Source organism: Tauraco erythrolophus, chromosome 19 (assembly GCF_009769465.1).
Source record: "Tauraco erythrolophus isolate bTauEry1 chromosome 19, bTauEry1.pri, whole genome shotgun sequence".
Classification (NCBI taxonomy): Eukaryota; Metazoa; Chordata; class Aves; order Musophagiformes; family Musophagidae; genus Tauraco; species Tauraco erythrolophus.
The window spans coordinates 7,123,914-7,139,004 of record NC_141483.1 but is presented as its reverse complement, the minus strand read 5'-3'; the positions used below and the strand labels follow the sequence as shown (position 1 = coordinate 7,139,004).

Here is a 15,091-nt window from a genome sequence, read left to right as displayed (position 1 = left end):
GAAACCAGAAGTGGGTATTTCGCATATTTAGATATTACCACATTTCATTATTCTACTCTTTGCTCTCCAGTTCTTATCTATGAAGGTATTTACACCATACTTCTCTTTTCCCAAAATACCTGAAAACATCTGTGTATCTGTGCTTTATAAAGGGAAAATATTTTTAAGATACTTTTGAAGAAAAACCAATAAACACGTATTTATCCAAAATAAAAAGAGTGAAAATGTTAATTTTTACTTAAATTATATATAAAGTTACATATTTTTCTCAGCACTAAGATAAGTAAGGGTGCAAAGAGCAACCGGAGGGGAGACTCTGCTTTTAGTAGGAGAGTTGACTCTTTAAAGTTCTTGTAAAACTAGAACCTGAGAGATGCTCAAGATAATCTGTGACAGAACAAAAAGATTGATATCAAGTATATTTACATTTGTTGGCAGTTTGGTTCTGTTAAGTACTATGTTAATTACAAGTTTCCTGGATTCTCTGGAAATAGTGAGTTTAATAAAATACAGCGAATACATCTGATGGGAATGCTGGAGGTTGAAACCATCATTCCTCCTAAACTGCAAAGTCAGTTAATATGCATGAGAGAAAATTCCCTAAGGCTAAGTTCTAGGCAAGGATTCACTTCAACACACTGACAGGATCATACAGCACTGCTTTGGTTTAGCAGGGCTGCACTTGCAGCTCTGACTGTGCATATTAGCCAACAAATTATGCTAAAAGTCTATCAATCAATATCTCAAGGGTAACAAAAAAGAAGTTCAAAATTCTTTCCTGAAAACAATCTGTCAAAACGTAATTTCCAAAGCACGTGCAGAAGTGTAGTTTAGCAGATTCCAAAGAGACAGCAGGACCTCCACATATGAAGATCTCATTCAACTCCTCAAATTTGTTGACATTCTGTGTTTCAGACCAACTCACCTTCTTAAGATTTAGTTCAAACTGAATCACAACAAGATCACATGGACGCCTAGTTAAACCTGCAAAGCTCTCCTGCTTAACACATGGAGTGGTCCAAGATACTTTATATTGCTAATCTGGAATGTATCTACAGAGTAACATTTCACTTGGACACACACGAGCATGCCCAGAACCCTGTATACTTATGTATCCATGGCTGCAAATTCAGCCTGGGACAAACCATGCCCTACTTTGTTTTTATAAATACCATATCCAGTATTGCCAGAAGCTGTGAAACACAGAATTCTGGTGCCATTACTGCCTAACCATTAGTAGGAATACTGTATACTACTAGCCCTCAGATACTGATTTCACAGCAAATCCAGTATTTAGGAACTAAGGAAAGAGCTCTGAACATATTTGTATCGTTTGCCATCCCGTGCTCTGCAAGCAACAACTACGGACAAGCCTGTTAGATTTAGGGTGGGTTTTTTCTTACCCAGTATCAGTTTAAAGGTTGCCACGTGATTAAATGTGGTTTGTAAGTCACAGAAAGAATCGAGCTCCTTTGCAAAAAACAGTAGTAACAATTTACACTACATAATGTTTCCTGCATCAAACCGCCATTTTCACAAGTGGTCAGAGTTTGCGTGAAAACTTGGGACCTTCAGTTTAGACTAAAATATTTAACAGGCTGCATAATTACCAGCTCCTGTCTGGGGAAGTGACAGCTTGATGTCAGACACCGCTATCACATACACTGCATGGTCAGCCACAAAATTATCCTCAGTGTTTAGATTTCCAACTTTGGGAAAATATATCTTAGTATGGAAGTTGGAAGACCTGACGTGAAAACTCCTCTATCTGCAAGACTTGGAATTGTGACAGTAAGAAACCTGAGCCTGAATTACTTTTTTCCCCTTAACTACTTCATTCAAGGATCACAGTGCACATACCAGTAAAACCATCAACATCTGCCTAAATAGGAATCCAGTGAATAAGTTTATTACTTTAGACTTTTTTTTTTTTTTAATATAAACAGGAAGACTGAAGGTTCAAATAAAGGCAACAAAAAATCTCCTTATTTTAGGCTTGGAATGTTGGCAGCTGCCACAAGGTCATAAGGGATAATATAATCCATTTTATTCAAGCTTTACATTCCAGAAGACCAACAATCACAACAAGAGTATTAAACTGAAGTATTAAGCAACATGACTCCTTGTATCCTTCTATTTTTTTATTCTTGCATTTAAAAGAAAAATTGTGCCAGAAGAGCTGTATTCTGAAGAAAGCATTAATATTTGCTACAAAAATGTTTTTTTCTTCACTCACTGTGATCCCACCTAATATACCACACATGACATCAAGGGAGCCCGTATTCAATGCACGTAACAAGTTTGTCTAAAATTCTGATTGGTTCTTCGAAAAAAATGCTATAAATTCAGCAGCCTACATATCCCAAAACATCCTAACTTTTGTTTATGTATAGTCAAATTAATCTTCTGAGCAGCTTTTGCTAAAAGAAACAAAGCCAGATGATCCAGAAATAAGGCACTAAAGATAAGCACTCACAGGTCTCAAAAACAGCTGGAAAGGTAACATCTGGATAGATTTTTTTTCTAGTCTACTCAGAACATCACTCATTTTTTCTGTAAGTACTATAAAAGCAAGTCCAAAATTAACAATAATCACTGTGAAAATCTCATGTAAGAGTAAACAAGTCAGAAAAGTCATACCTGATGCAACCAGATGTTAAGCATCTTAATCATCACCAGGCTTCATCCTCATCTGGGCCTGCATCTGTGCAATCATCTCCTGCATGCGGCGCAGCTGGAAAAAAAAAAAAAAAACATGCACATGTTTAAAACAATTTCATGAGGAATCCAAAATCCAGGAAACTTTAAGTCTTTTTCTTCCACGGTAGGGCGCAGATCTGATTTGCCTCTTTATAAACTGGCAATGTTAGATTAATTCACATGATTGAATATTCTGTTTTTCCCCATCTCAGATGCTTCAATGTATTATATCTAACTGTCACAAAAGATTTGTAAGAATACTTACAATGAAAATTAAGCAATAAAATCCAAATCTTCTGAAGCTTGCAGACCTGTGAATTAACATCTAATTTACAATAAAGAATCAAGCCCTTGATGTGCATACAGAGATACACTGTTTGAGGGAGCTGAAGTAGCTTTGCTCTCATACAAGTGCTCAAAGCATAATACCATGTAGGAATACTCGTCTTGTGGCTAACCAGATACTGTTGCTAAAAATCCACAAAGTTAACAGCCAAACAGGCAGACAGAGTTCAAAAACTACTTCAAAAGCAAAATAGAAAGATGTTTACAAAATTTGGAAAGGCAGACTAAACATACTAAGCACCAATATTTTTACATCTAAACAAGGACTTTTTCTGGAAATAACTGTTTTCTAAAGGCATTTGCTTATGACACTTAAGTTAATTTCCATCTCATAAAAGGCCAGATTTATATAATGTTTTTTTTCCAAAAAAAAAACCCCATTAATTTAAATAAACATTCCTAAGAAAGAATAAGAAACACTAATACAGTTTTCAAAATATATATGCAAATACTTCTCATTTGGTTTACAAATGACTTTGTAATTCCTTCCAGGTGCAGGTGGGGAAGGTGCACATACACCACGAAGCGCCCTGTCTTACAAAGCGGAAGAGAAATAGGCTGCAATTTCCATGCGCATTGTACAAAATACGAGTCTATCTCAAACTAGAGATCACTTAATAATCTGAGGCTCGTATAGCAAGTTTTCATTATTCTAAGAATAATTGTGTAGTTTTTAATATATCCAGCTTTTTTCCCCTTTAAGAAAAAGTAGTTAGAGAATTGCTTTTATTTCTTTTCTGGGGATGGCGGGGAAAAAAAAATAAAAAAAACCCTCTTCAACTCAAAAAGCACTGCTATGGTTAAACGAGCCTATTGTATTTTCATCCAGTCAACCACATCAGCGATTGTGATACTAGTTACTCCATCAAATTCGATACGAAAGAATGTGATAAATCCTTGACTACATGTATGCGGTTGTTGAGCTGCTTGTTTGTGTGTTTTTTAAGTTTTTTTTTGTTTGTTTGTTTGTTTTTAAAAAAAAGGCTGAAAGAAACATCACAGAACAAGGAAAAATTAACTGCAGAAGCCTGTACCACTTTTTCTTGCCTGGCCTCAGATACAGATTTGGGAAAGAGCAAGAAACTGAAGTGCAGAGCTTGCAGCATAGCCAGAGATAACAGAGCTTGCCTAAAACTAGCTGGCTTATACACTGGTACCCATCCTCCTGCTACGGCATCACAGGGTTCTGCAGAGGCTAACTCAGGGTCCTGCCACTGCAGCACAGATACACTCTTGAGAAAAGGGGATTCACACAGCAACAGCGTAAGACACAGCTAAGTCTGTAATGATTATTATATACCCATCTACATCTTCCTGCTAAACACTTAGAACAAAAAGCTTCTGGTCAAAAAGACTGCATAATGCTGCTGGAAGGAGGGGGGAAAAAAAAAGCAGAAAGTCTCAGAAATGAGTTGCATTGATTCCATGGTTCAAGAAAAGAAGAAAGCTTCAAAGATCGACTTGTAAAAATGTAAGACACCTGGCCCTTTGAACTGCCTCTTTGCAGATTTACCATCAGAATAAAACTAGCTTTTTGGAAGCTCGTCTACTTGAGCTTTCCCAAGAGCACTCCAAGTTGAGCCATGAAACACTCCCAAAATAGAAACCATCCAGCAATCACAGGGGAAGATACTGCTGCACATATATCATGGTGATTGCTCAAATGCAGCATTCTGCTAATAGCCAACATCATATTTTAAGACTTAAATACAGCGTTGATAAAAATATGCCCACACCATGAAAGAAACCAGATGCTGCATATGACTCAAATGTAAGGTAGGACAAAAGCAGTAGAAGACCTACTCTGCTCTATAACATTAAGGTTTTAAGATGATCTTCCATTTCCATTTTCATTCTTGTTTTGACATCTACTGATGGAGTTTTAGTCTCATCATTAGCTAAATAATGGCGAGTTTCTGAAGCTATTTTAGCATAATTCAGTAGAAAAAACTTCCAGGCACAAAGCCTGTTAAAAAAAAAAAACAGGTACATGGCTGTCTCCTATGGCCATCAGTAGGTAAGTCATCATTGAAGTTTTCTTTTCGTAAGGAAAGTTGGAAAAAAAAAAAGTAAAGAAAAAATAAGAATAAAAGGTACTCAAGCACATCTATCTTTTTCGCTGTATCCTGGGCTGCATCAGCATTTTGTTTTTGTTGAACATTTGATATGCAAACAATCCAGAATGGTTGCTTTGTGCTGTAAAACCGCGGCTTCTTAAGACCTCTAAGCAAACTCACAGCTATCGGTTTCCTAACAGTATTCTTAGCAGACAACCTCTGAGTAACGATAGATGCCACAAGCTAAAACCTGGCTGCATAACTACAGCACTAAAGCTAGAGGTAATAACTGAGCTTAGGGAGAAGGCGCACAAATATCTTGGAGAGAAAATTGTTTGCGCAGTAAGAATCCTTGTCAGCTCAAGTGTAAAATTCAAACTGAAAAAGAAGAATCAAGTTGTTTTGTACTCAAAGTGGTAACCATGTCAGTCTCTTCCACAGCTCCTCTGCAAGCAGAGAACAGGACATAAGTACCATTACAATACAAGCTAAAAACAACTCATGTGTCTTCACCTTACTAGATCTACTGCACGGACAGAAACAATCTCTCCTCTTAATAAAGGTCAATGTAAAAGAACACACAAAAGACTGATGTCATATCAACATCTGTGTTCCCTTCGCTGTTGGGTACTGCAAGCATCAAGGGCATGCCATGACTTTGATCTCGCTCAGCAGTAAACCCTCTCACTTGTAAGGGCAGCACTAATATATTCTGCAGGAAACTTGCATTCATCCCCTAAAGAAAAGACACTACGACATGATAGCACAGGTTCAATGCACATGATGAAAAGGAAGCTCGGAAACAATGTTTGGAAATCTCTTAAAACAAACAACTCCTGTGAATTCCCAGATAACAAAAATCAAAAGAGTAAACTTGACCTTAGTATAAACTCCACTTAGTTTACTTACGCCAGGACTAAGATTTACTTCAAACTACCATGTAGCTACTGGGTAGTGACTACATGTAACTACTGTAGCAACACAGAAAGGAAACATTTAAAATGAGAGTTAAGCTTATAGAGTTGAGTGAACCATAGAGCTTCCTAATGGGTTCCACACCACTAACAAACCACAGATACACAGCTTAGCTTTACCTACAAGACTGCATCTGCAGTATGTTTTGCCCAGAATACCAACAAGTACTATTCCTGTCTGAAGAAGGCAAGTGGCTTTTCAGCGACAACCCTACAGTTACCACAGGAAAAGAAATGTTCGAAAATGAAGAATATCTACTTCCCACTGACATGCTTCCCCTCCCCACATCAAGTATGATCAGTTCTGCCCTTGCCTTTACATGAGAAAGTTTGTAAGAGAAGAAACTGCAAGAATAGGGCAAGACAGAAAACTGTAGACAGCGGATTTTCTAGTACACCAGGATGTTCCCATGACAGTTCTGTTGGTTAAAAATACTTCCAATACCAGAGTACAACTACTCTTGTTAACTGAAGACAAGAAAAATACTCTTGACAAAGGTACTATGTTTGAAAAGGGGCTCCCATTGAGATAAACGTCTTTCATAGGACACATCGACACTACAAATTGCAGAAGTCACTATGGCCACAGCCATCACACTACATGGGCAACAAGCATTGCTCCTTCAGACAGCTCAAAAGGACAAAAAAAAGCAATTACTTAAAAAAGAATTGTTCTTCATTCCAGCTCCCAAGGAATTCCCCATTGCTAACTGCTTTCTAAGGGTTTTCTTCTCATGATGTTCTCCCAGGACCAAGACTACATCACTTCCCAGAAGAAAGCTGAAGCATTCTGCACAAAGTCTGCCTCCTGCCCCGGCAACAGCATTTCACAATACAAACCAAACCTTAGAGCAGGTTTTATTTCCCTCAGGTCTGCAGGCCTTCAGCAGCAGCAACCATGCTGTCTCTCCACATAGAAGTTTCCACCTTATCTTTCAAGAAAACACTTAACACAAATACCTGCAATACCAGGCAGTTACTCACACACGTAAGTGTTCCTCACACTCTCACCTGCCCGCAGCACTGCTGCCAGACCCTGGCCTGGCAGCCCCACCACTGCAGGCTGTCCCCCCGCTGACTCCCCTACCAAACCAGCGTTCTTCATCTCATCTGATAAAGGGTTAAACACAGGCAGAAGAAAGTCAAAGGACAGAGGGAAAACAATTTCAACATTGCAATTAATTCTACTGTATTCAGCTTACTGCTGACCGTCTCCACCAAAGACGGTGGAGCAAAGGGATTTGCCCAAAGCCTCAGGGTAGGCCACTGGGAAAAAAAAAAAAAATATCAGAGGAAGTTTATTCCTTACTGTGTGATGTAATCATGGCCTTAACATTTTTCTGGAAGTATTGCCTCTCAAAACTTTGAAAGGTTTTTATTATGAGATATTTTCAGAGTAGGAAGAGTATGGCACAACACTACAAGCTTCCTTAAGTTTGTGCCCACAACGTCAAAATAATCTGAACTGCAGCATATTTACAGTAAGGAACACGGACACTTTCATTCTTATTTTCACTTCCCAGCTCAGAAAAACAGGTCATCACTTGCAAACGAGCAAAAAACTACAACCAGACTGAGCAATAAATCCAAAATGACAAATTAGCAACTCCAAATCGCTGAACTAGGGACCACATCCTTTGGCATAATAAAAGATCATTTAGCAAAAGTGATGCCTTGATAAAGATGATCCTGGCACCAGCCCAAGCATTCATTCCTTCCAAGGTTATATAAACCTCAGAAAACTGTAAATAGAACTTCAAGCACCGTTACTGATGGGAATGCAAAACAGGAGGGGAAATGGATATTTGTTTTCTCTGCAAAGGCCATGGAATGCAAGCCCATTTCCTCTGTGCCTCCTTCCTCCCCAGACCCTTCCCAGTCTGAACCTTAGGGATGATACGGAGATGAAGGGATTTCATACTGGCTTATCTACAGAAGATTCAGCAAAGCCTCTTGATCTCTTTGGGACAATAGAACGCAGAACTTAAAATCCATTTGTTTTGTCAAGTTCTAATCTAATCCTCTGCAACTTCAGCAGCAGTTATTCAGAGATGATTAGTCCCAGAGGAAACTTTCAGAGACTGTCCTCCAAGAAATTCAAGACTTCATCCCTTTAGCCATATTATATAAAAAAATATATTACATACATATATACACACGTATATAAAAATACTATACATACACATTCACACAAGAGTGGTCAAAACAGACCAGTATACAATACTGTGCCTGCCATATCAGCAGTTTCCAGGGGAAACAATTACAGGAGAATTTTTCCAGATGTAAGCCTAAAGACAAATAGTTCTACAAGGATACTTAAGTTTCTACTTAACTACTAGACGTGTACAATTTATATAGTTCAAATAACAGGAGAAACAGTTATGACTCAAATTCTCTAAGTCTACTGTCTGAATCTTGGAAGCATTAAGAAAAAAGAAACACAAAACATTTCCAAACAATGCTCTTGACATTTTCAAGGCATCTGGTCCTCCTGGCTATCAGCTGATGGTCTACTGTTGTTTCGCACACACATCAGCCGACGGGAGGCAGTTCATCTGTGCACAGAATACTTGCAGAAGTCCCATTCCCAGAAGCGCATGGCCATTAACTGTGCTTATGTTGCTGAAATGAAGTTATACAGTGATAAAGACGCAGCTCCTTTAATCTCTAGTTATTCATATTATTAACTACTAATTATGGTGATAATCAGCTGCTTTTGCATTTCCTTTTAGAAAAATGTTCTGCTACTTATGTCAAAATGCCAGGGTTAGCTATTTTTAAATATGGATGCTATAAAGGCAAAAGGAAATGCACACACTGAAGCAACTATATTCCAAAAATTTCCATGTATGGGAGTCTGAATCTTTCACCTCAGAAACACACAAAACTGCTTGCAATTTTTTCTTTCTTGCTACAAAGCACTGCATATATGCATTGATCTTTTAAATCATGTCTTCCTCCATTTATGGACTTGGATCCAAGATGAATTGGGTACAAGAAGGATAAACAGAAAAAATACTGTCTTCCAATTGGCAGCAAGTCTTGAGTTTTCACAAGGCAAACAGTCATAAGCATTGGCAGTGTACTACTTGAATTTAAATACTAGGCTAAAAATCTCTGAGACTTTAGAACTTTAGCATTGAAATGTTAAGTTGAAAGGCCTAGCAATAAGTCGAAACCAGAGTAAGAAATCAGAGATTGAAAACATCAAATCCGTAACTTACTTGTACAACAGAAACAATATGAATTTTGCTGCAAGTCAAGATTAAGATGCAAAAACATGCACATAAACTATATTATGGGATTTTTAAGACTCAACAACCTCTTTCTACTCCATAGCCACATGACACAGGAAGAAATTTACTGGTAACATGCTTGTAGTAAGCCATGTACATCTGAAATGACATTAGACTATCAGTCTACCCCAACATACCAAGTTTAAAGCAGCATATGTAGCTGCTAAACATAAATTTATTTCAATAGTTAAAAAAATAGCAACTATATCCTAATGGAAAATTAGCATACAAACTGGAAGTGAAAAATACCCTGCCTACAACCAAGAATCCACCTGCTACCTACCATCCACAGTACACGACTACAAACAAAACACTTTGTATGGGCAACTTGTAAAAAACGACAGACCTAATCTGAACATACAACTCCAATCTTACACTCTGTAGGCAGTAATTGACATAGAATACCGAAATTGGAACATTATATTAAGAACAACAGTTTTAGAAGCTCACTCTTACCTCAGCCTCTTTCTGCTGGAGGATTCTATCCTTGTCTACCACTTCTTCTTCAACAGGTCTATTGAACAAAAGAATGCATTGGTGGTATAAGATATAGAAGTTAAAGTCTCCAAGAACAGATTCAAGGCTCATATTTCAGCTAATATAACAACAACAAAAAAAGTCTACACGCCTCCTCAAAGGGGAAACTAGGACATTCTTAAACCCATGCTTCCCTTTTGTAAAATGCCATTTTTATCTCCTAGAGTCCTATTATTCACACTCTGTTTCTTGACATTCCATTTCTTCACTGCTTTGGGGATTTTTTGTCATTTAACCAAGAGATTCCCTGCACTATCTCTACATGGTACAAAAATCAACCATTAAAAAGCTGCATAGGTGACTTCCTTTCTTCTTTAAGATCAAAATGCTTGGCTGAATACTTAAAGAACAAGTAGGGACATAAGTAAATTGCTATCAAAAAAGATGCAGCACAGGTAGATGCAGATTTTTCCTATTAAGTTGGCAAGGACAGAAACCTTACCAAGGTGAAACAAAGACACCATAAAATCCACACACTTTACCAAAAAAATTGTTTGTTCTAAATTTCTCTCTCTAGCTATATATGAAGGAGCAAGAGAACAGTCACCATGGCAGTTCTGCAATAACTGGAAAAGCAACATCCTATCTAATCAGATAAGCTGGGACCTATATAAATGTGCCCACTAGAGTTTATTTTTTCCAAGTAGACATCATTAAATAAAAACCTATGTTGCTTGCATCCCACTACTTCTTTATGCACATTCCAATTAGAAGCATAGAGAAAAGGGAACGGATACAAAACCAAAACCAGCCTTTTCTAAGCACAGCACTTCACTACATATTACTCCTTTTCAAGGTGAGTATTTCATATAAATTTCAGTAACTTCATAGATTGAAATCTCATGAGAAATAACTAGTTCTTCCTCCTAACTAGCCCCACCTGTAACAAGTCCAATGTCACAGTGGAAAAGAAGATGCTCACAAGCAGCAGAGCCCAAAGGCACGCACATACTCACTTGCCAGTTCGTTTTAGCCTCTCCGAACGGAAGTTCTCATAGTGCAGATCTTGGGTCACCTCCTGCAGGTCCTGCATGTGCGTTCTAGAACATGCAAAGGGCTATTGAACACTTTGTCCTTCTTGTCAAAGGGAAGAAAAACACCCTTTTATCTTCTATTTTTGTTTTATACAATGGATGTTCTTACTGGAGAAATAATCCATACAGACCAAGCCTGCCATAAAGCTAGCCAGAACACTGCTTTCATGTTTATTGGTTTTTAATCCATACTTAAGTGTCCTCTTCACCAATATTCTTCAAAGATGCAAAGTATGCTGTCCTCCTCTTGTTCACCAACTACTTTATAGCAGTTGTTTATACCAGCCTTTGCAGTATTAAGAACCTTGTGAAGACAGTTATTCAGAAAGCTACTTTAATTCCTAAAGCATTTTTTGACTCTTAAGTGCTACGAAGTATAATTTGTAACTGAGAACTAGGTGGAGCTCCTTGGCTCACATAACAGCTGACAGCCTAACAATTTTCAGTTGTCCAAAAAAAAAAAAAAAAGGAAAAAAATGCTTGCTAGTGATTACCAGCAGAGGGCAATCCTTGCCCAGCAGACTGACATGGGAAATAACAGAAATCAATTTCCAACAAGACTTGTGAGATGCATTACAAAAATTTTTTTAAAAATCACTTAAAACTATCTACACAAGTAGAACATCCAGATCAGCTAAAAATCATACAGGGGCAGGGCATCATATTTAATATAGGATTTCCTATACTGCCAAGAAAACCTAGCTTTGCATTTAGAATATTCAAAGTGATTGATTAAACTGTGAAGAGTAATATTTTAAAAGCCTCACTGCCCCACCCATTTCACTATAAGAAAACTTCAATTTATATGTAAAGCCACCACGTAAGCCACAAAAACTGTCACATATATCTGACAAGTTAAACACAGAAAATATTTTCTGAAGTCAAGCGATCAGAGGATTTCAGCAGCAAAACAAGCTCAGAGGGGGCGGACACACAATAAAAAGCCACTCCACACTGCCATCAGAGCTAGCTTTGAACTACGGAGTTCACGTTCTTGTAACTCTCTAGTCATTGTATCAGTTACGTCACCACCGGCGATGGGATAATTTTACCATTACTCACACCAGCATTGTGCGCAGTTTAAGGAAATCATTGTGCTCTGGATTTTCAACTTCAACAACTCCCCAGGGATACAGACGGCCTCTGATTTTTTTCCCTTTCACCTCAATAAGCTGATTGGATCCAATAACGGCAAAGGGAATGCTAGCCTAGTTGAGACAGAGCAAAACAAGTTACTGCTTTAACTTTTGACTGGTTACTTTTCTTGTGTTTTGTTTTTCTTTTAAAGAAAACACAGACACTTTTAAGCAACAGACAGGAGAGGGGGAAAAGAAATGTTGACAAATGCATTCTACTAAAATCCTTCCACATCAGAAAATCAACAAATCCTATTCTAGGCAATGCACCTGTAGTTTTGTCAGGATCAGTTTGTCTTAACAGAGGCGCAAAAGGAAATGATGCTTTGCTTTGGGAACACTTGACTGTTGCTGAAGTACAGTTTGGGCATAATGTGTCATCTGACATAACATCATACATGGAAAACAGCCAACAGAAACATACTTCAGATACAGATTCAAGTAGCCAGAGAGAAAATTTCAGATATGTTTTTAAGCACCTTTGCAAGTATCACAGCACAAAGAGGAAATTACTTCAGTAAAATCTTTATTATCTGCTCTAATGAGGAAAGTCCTTAATTAGTATAGTAACTATAACACATACACACTTTTTCTCTCTTTGCTTGCATGTTAAAGGGCTTGAGTCAGAAAACAGACTGCAGATCGCAGTTGTTTGTGGAGAGCTGCTTACATTTGAAAGAGAAAAGAAATTCAGGACACACTACATTTGGAACTCTGAAGAAGCAGAGACTGGAATAAAAAAGATTATAATTCAGATTCAACATCTAAAGAAAACCTCAATTTTCAACATGTTATAAAGGAATAAATTATCTTTAAGCACACCATAGGCTTGAATAACAAATAATAAACTGCAGCAAAATAATAAACTAGGAGAGAAACTTGCCTTTAAAACTCTGGTTTGCTCTTTAAACTCCTCATCTTCATCAGAGTCTGCATCAGGGAGCTGATAAATCCTAATGCCATGTTCAGAAATCTCATCCAAAACCTGATGTTTACAAAAAAGGAAGAATAATAAAGTCTTATTTCATTGAAGAGGTATTAAGTTGAAAATATATACAATTGATTTACTAGTCTGTCACATCTAGAAAACCCAGAATGTTTTTCTGCTTTAAGTAGTTTGACAATGCTTAGAAAAAATGATTGGCAGAAATTGCCATTTCTTACGCTTTGAATTTATGTACTACCAAATCAGTTTATAGCCTACAATACTAACTCTCATGGCACTAATTTCATTCTACCTATGAAAGAAGAAAAGCAGTGTTTTTCATTTTTTTCTTCATTCAATAGAGACTTGCACTTCAAGTCCATAAACATCCTGGAAAGAACAGTTCAAGGTAAAAGCACTCAGCAAGCAACCTACATGTTTTCAGATGTAAGAAAGGAATACTAAGTGGGAAATTAATCACATCCTTGAAATTAAGAAAGGGAGTCTACACCTGATCTGGTTGGATTTTAAAAAAAAATTATTATTGCAAAAAAAGTATCTTAAAAACACTGCTGAGATTTGCTAACTACAGAGGTTCTCTTTTAAAGAGCTTACTAAGAGGCATTTTAAAAAAACAAAACATTTTCTGAGATTACCTCTGAATTAAACTGTTTGCAATCTATCTGTAATACAATCTGCAAAATCAGACCTGGCTAAACACCAACGGCAGCTCACCTGTCTGTCCACCCAGAGAAACAGACTCACAAACTAAATGCATTTTGTGACATTCCTAATGTAGGTTTCTTTGCATACGACCTTAACTAGCATATTTTTGTGCAGTGAGACAGAAATAAAGATTTAAAATAAACACATCAAGATGCAATCAAGGCCTTCAGAAAACAATCTGTAGCTGTACTTGAGGAATAAACATCAGAATTAGAACACTATTTGCGATGAATGCTAGCTGCATAACTAATAGAGTATTTATAATACAGTGCCCTCTTGCGCAGCACTTTTTGAAGACTAATATGCCCTTGACTCAATGCCCAAAGTGCCAAATAACACAGGCTTAAAGATTTTTAAAAAGGCACAGAAGATAAATGCATTTTTAGAAAACATAGCAACTAAATCATAAAAAAAACCCAGAAGATTTACATGGAGCATAATACAGATGCAGACAAATCAAAGTGAAGTTAATATGAAAAAACAAGTAAAAGCAATGAAATTTGTAGAAGGGATTCAGTAGCTACAGCATCAAAACCATGCAGCTCAAAGTATATTTCTGTGTATTTGATGTGCACAGAAATTTTAAAAGATAGTGCCTACTGTCTCTTGAATCAAAAAGACAAAAGCTTATCATTCACTTCAACCAGCAAAAGGTATTCAAAATCCACTAAGAGAAAAACCATCCATAAGCAGTTTTCTTTATTGTCATTAATGTCTGAGATTAACATAAACTCCACACTATCCCTATTCCTGTATGCATTCTTTTCCTAATGAAATCACTGCAGGGGTAAGCAGCTGGCATAATTCCAGGCCTTTGGCAGTTCCGAAAGGTGGTACAAGTCAATCCTTTCTTCAAAACTGAAGAGAATGCTCCTACTGCCATACTATTAGAAATATTTAATTCAGAAATCCCACCAAATGCACTGACGAGATTTCATTTCACTTAAGAAAGTGTGGTAGCATGACAAATGCTGAGACTCCACAATAACTCTCCCCAAAGCCATCTTGGATGTCTCATCAGAAAAAGGTTAACCATGCAATGGTCCTAGATTAGTGTTCCCTAACGAGGTTGAGGCAACTGCAACCTCACAAACAGCACACGAACTAAGCAGCAGCACTGCTGCAGTAACAAACTCTTACAGCAGACAGAGCTGGGCCAAAATCTGGACAGGGGGGTAAGGCACCTGTAAAGACATTCAGAAAAGCCTAGGTAAGGACTTGTGCTGTCATTTCCACATCTATAACTGGACACTATCCAGATAACACAAACACAATCGGACTTCAAACGGATGAGAGGTCTTAATGAGCCTTCCCATAGAATTGTTGGGTTCCTCAATACTCGGTTGTGATGGCAACCGATA

General features: G+C 37.5%; 1 protein-coding gene across 1 annotated transcript in view; it reads right to left on the bottom strand.

The window, feature by feature from the left end:
* The window catches only part of LOC104376277 (septin-2), a 39,007-nt gene that overhangs the window by 5,587 nt on the left and 18,329 nt on the right, over nt 1-15,091 (bottom strand). Inside the window, exons 8-12 of the mRNA XM_086623599.1 lie at nt 12,963-13,064; nt 12,006-12,151; nt 10,866-10,949; nt 9,829-9,886; nt 2,641-2,734 (exon numbers count right to left, since the gene is read on the bottom strand). Coding sequence (XP_086479725.1) covers nt 2,666-2,734; nt 9,829-9,886; nt 10,866-10,949; nt 12,006-12,151; nt 12,963-13,064 — 459 coding nt within the window. The 3' untranslated portion in view covers nt 2,641-2,665. The remainder of the gene's footprint in view (nt 1-2,640; nt 2,735-9,828; nt 9,887-10,865; nt 10,950-12,005; nt 12,152-12,962; nt 13,065-15,091) is intronic.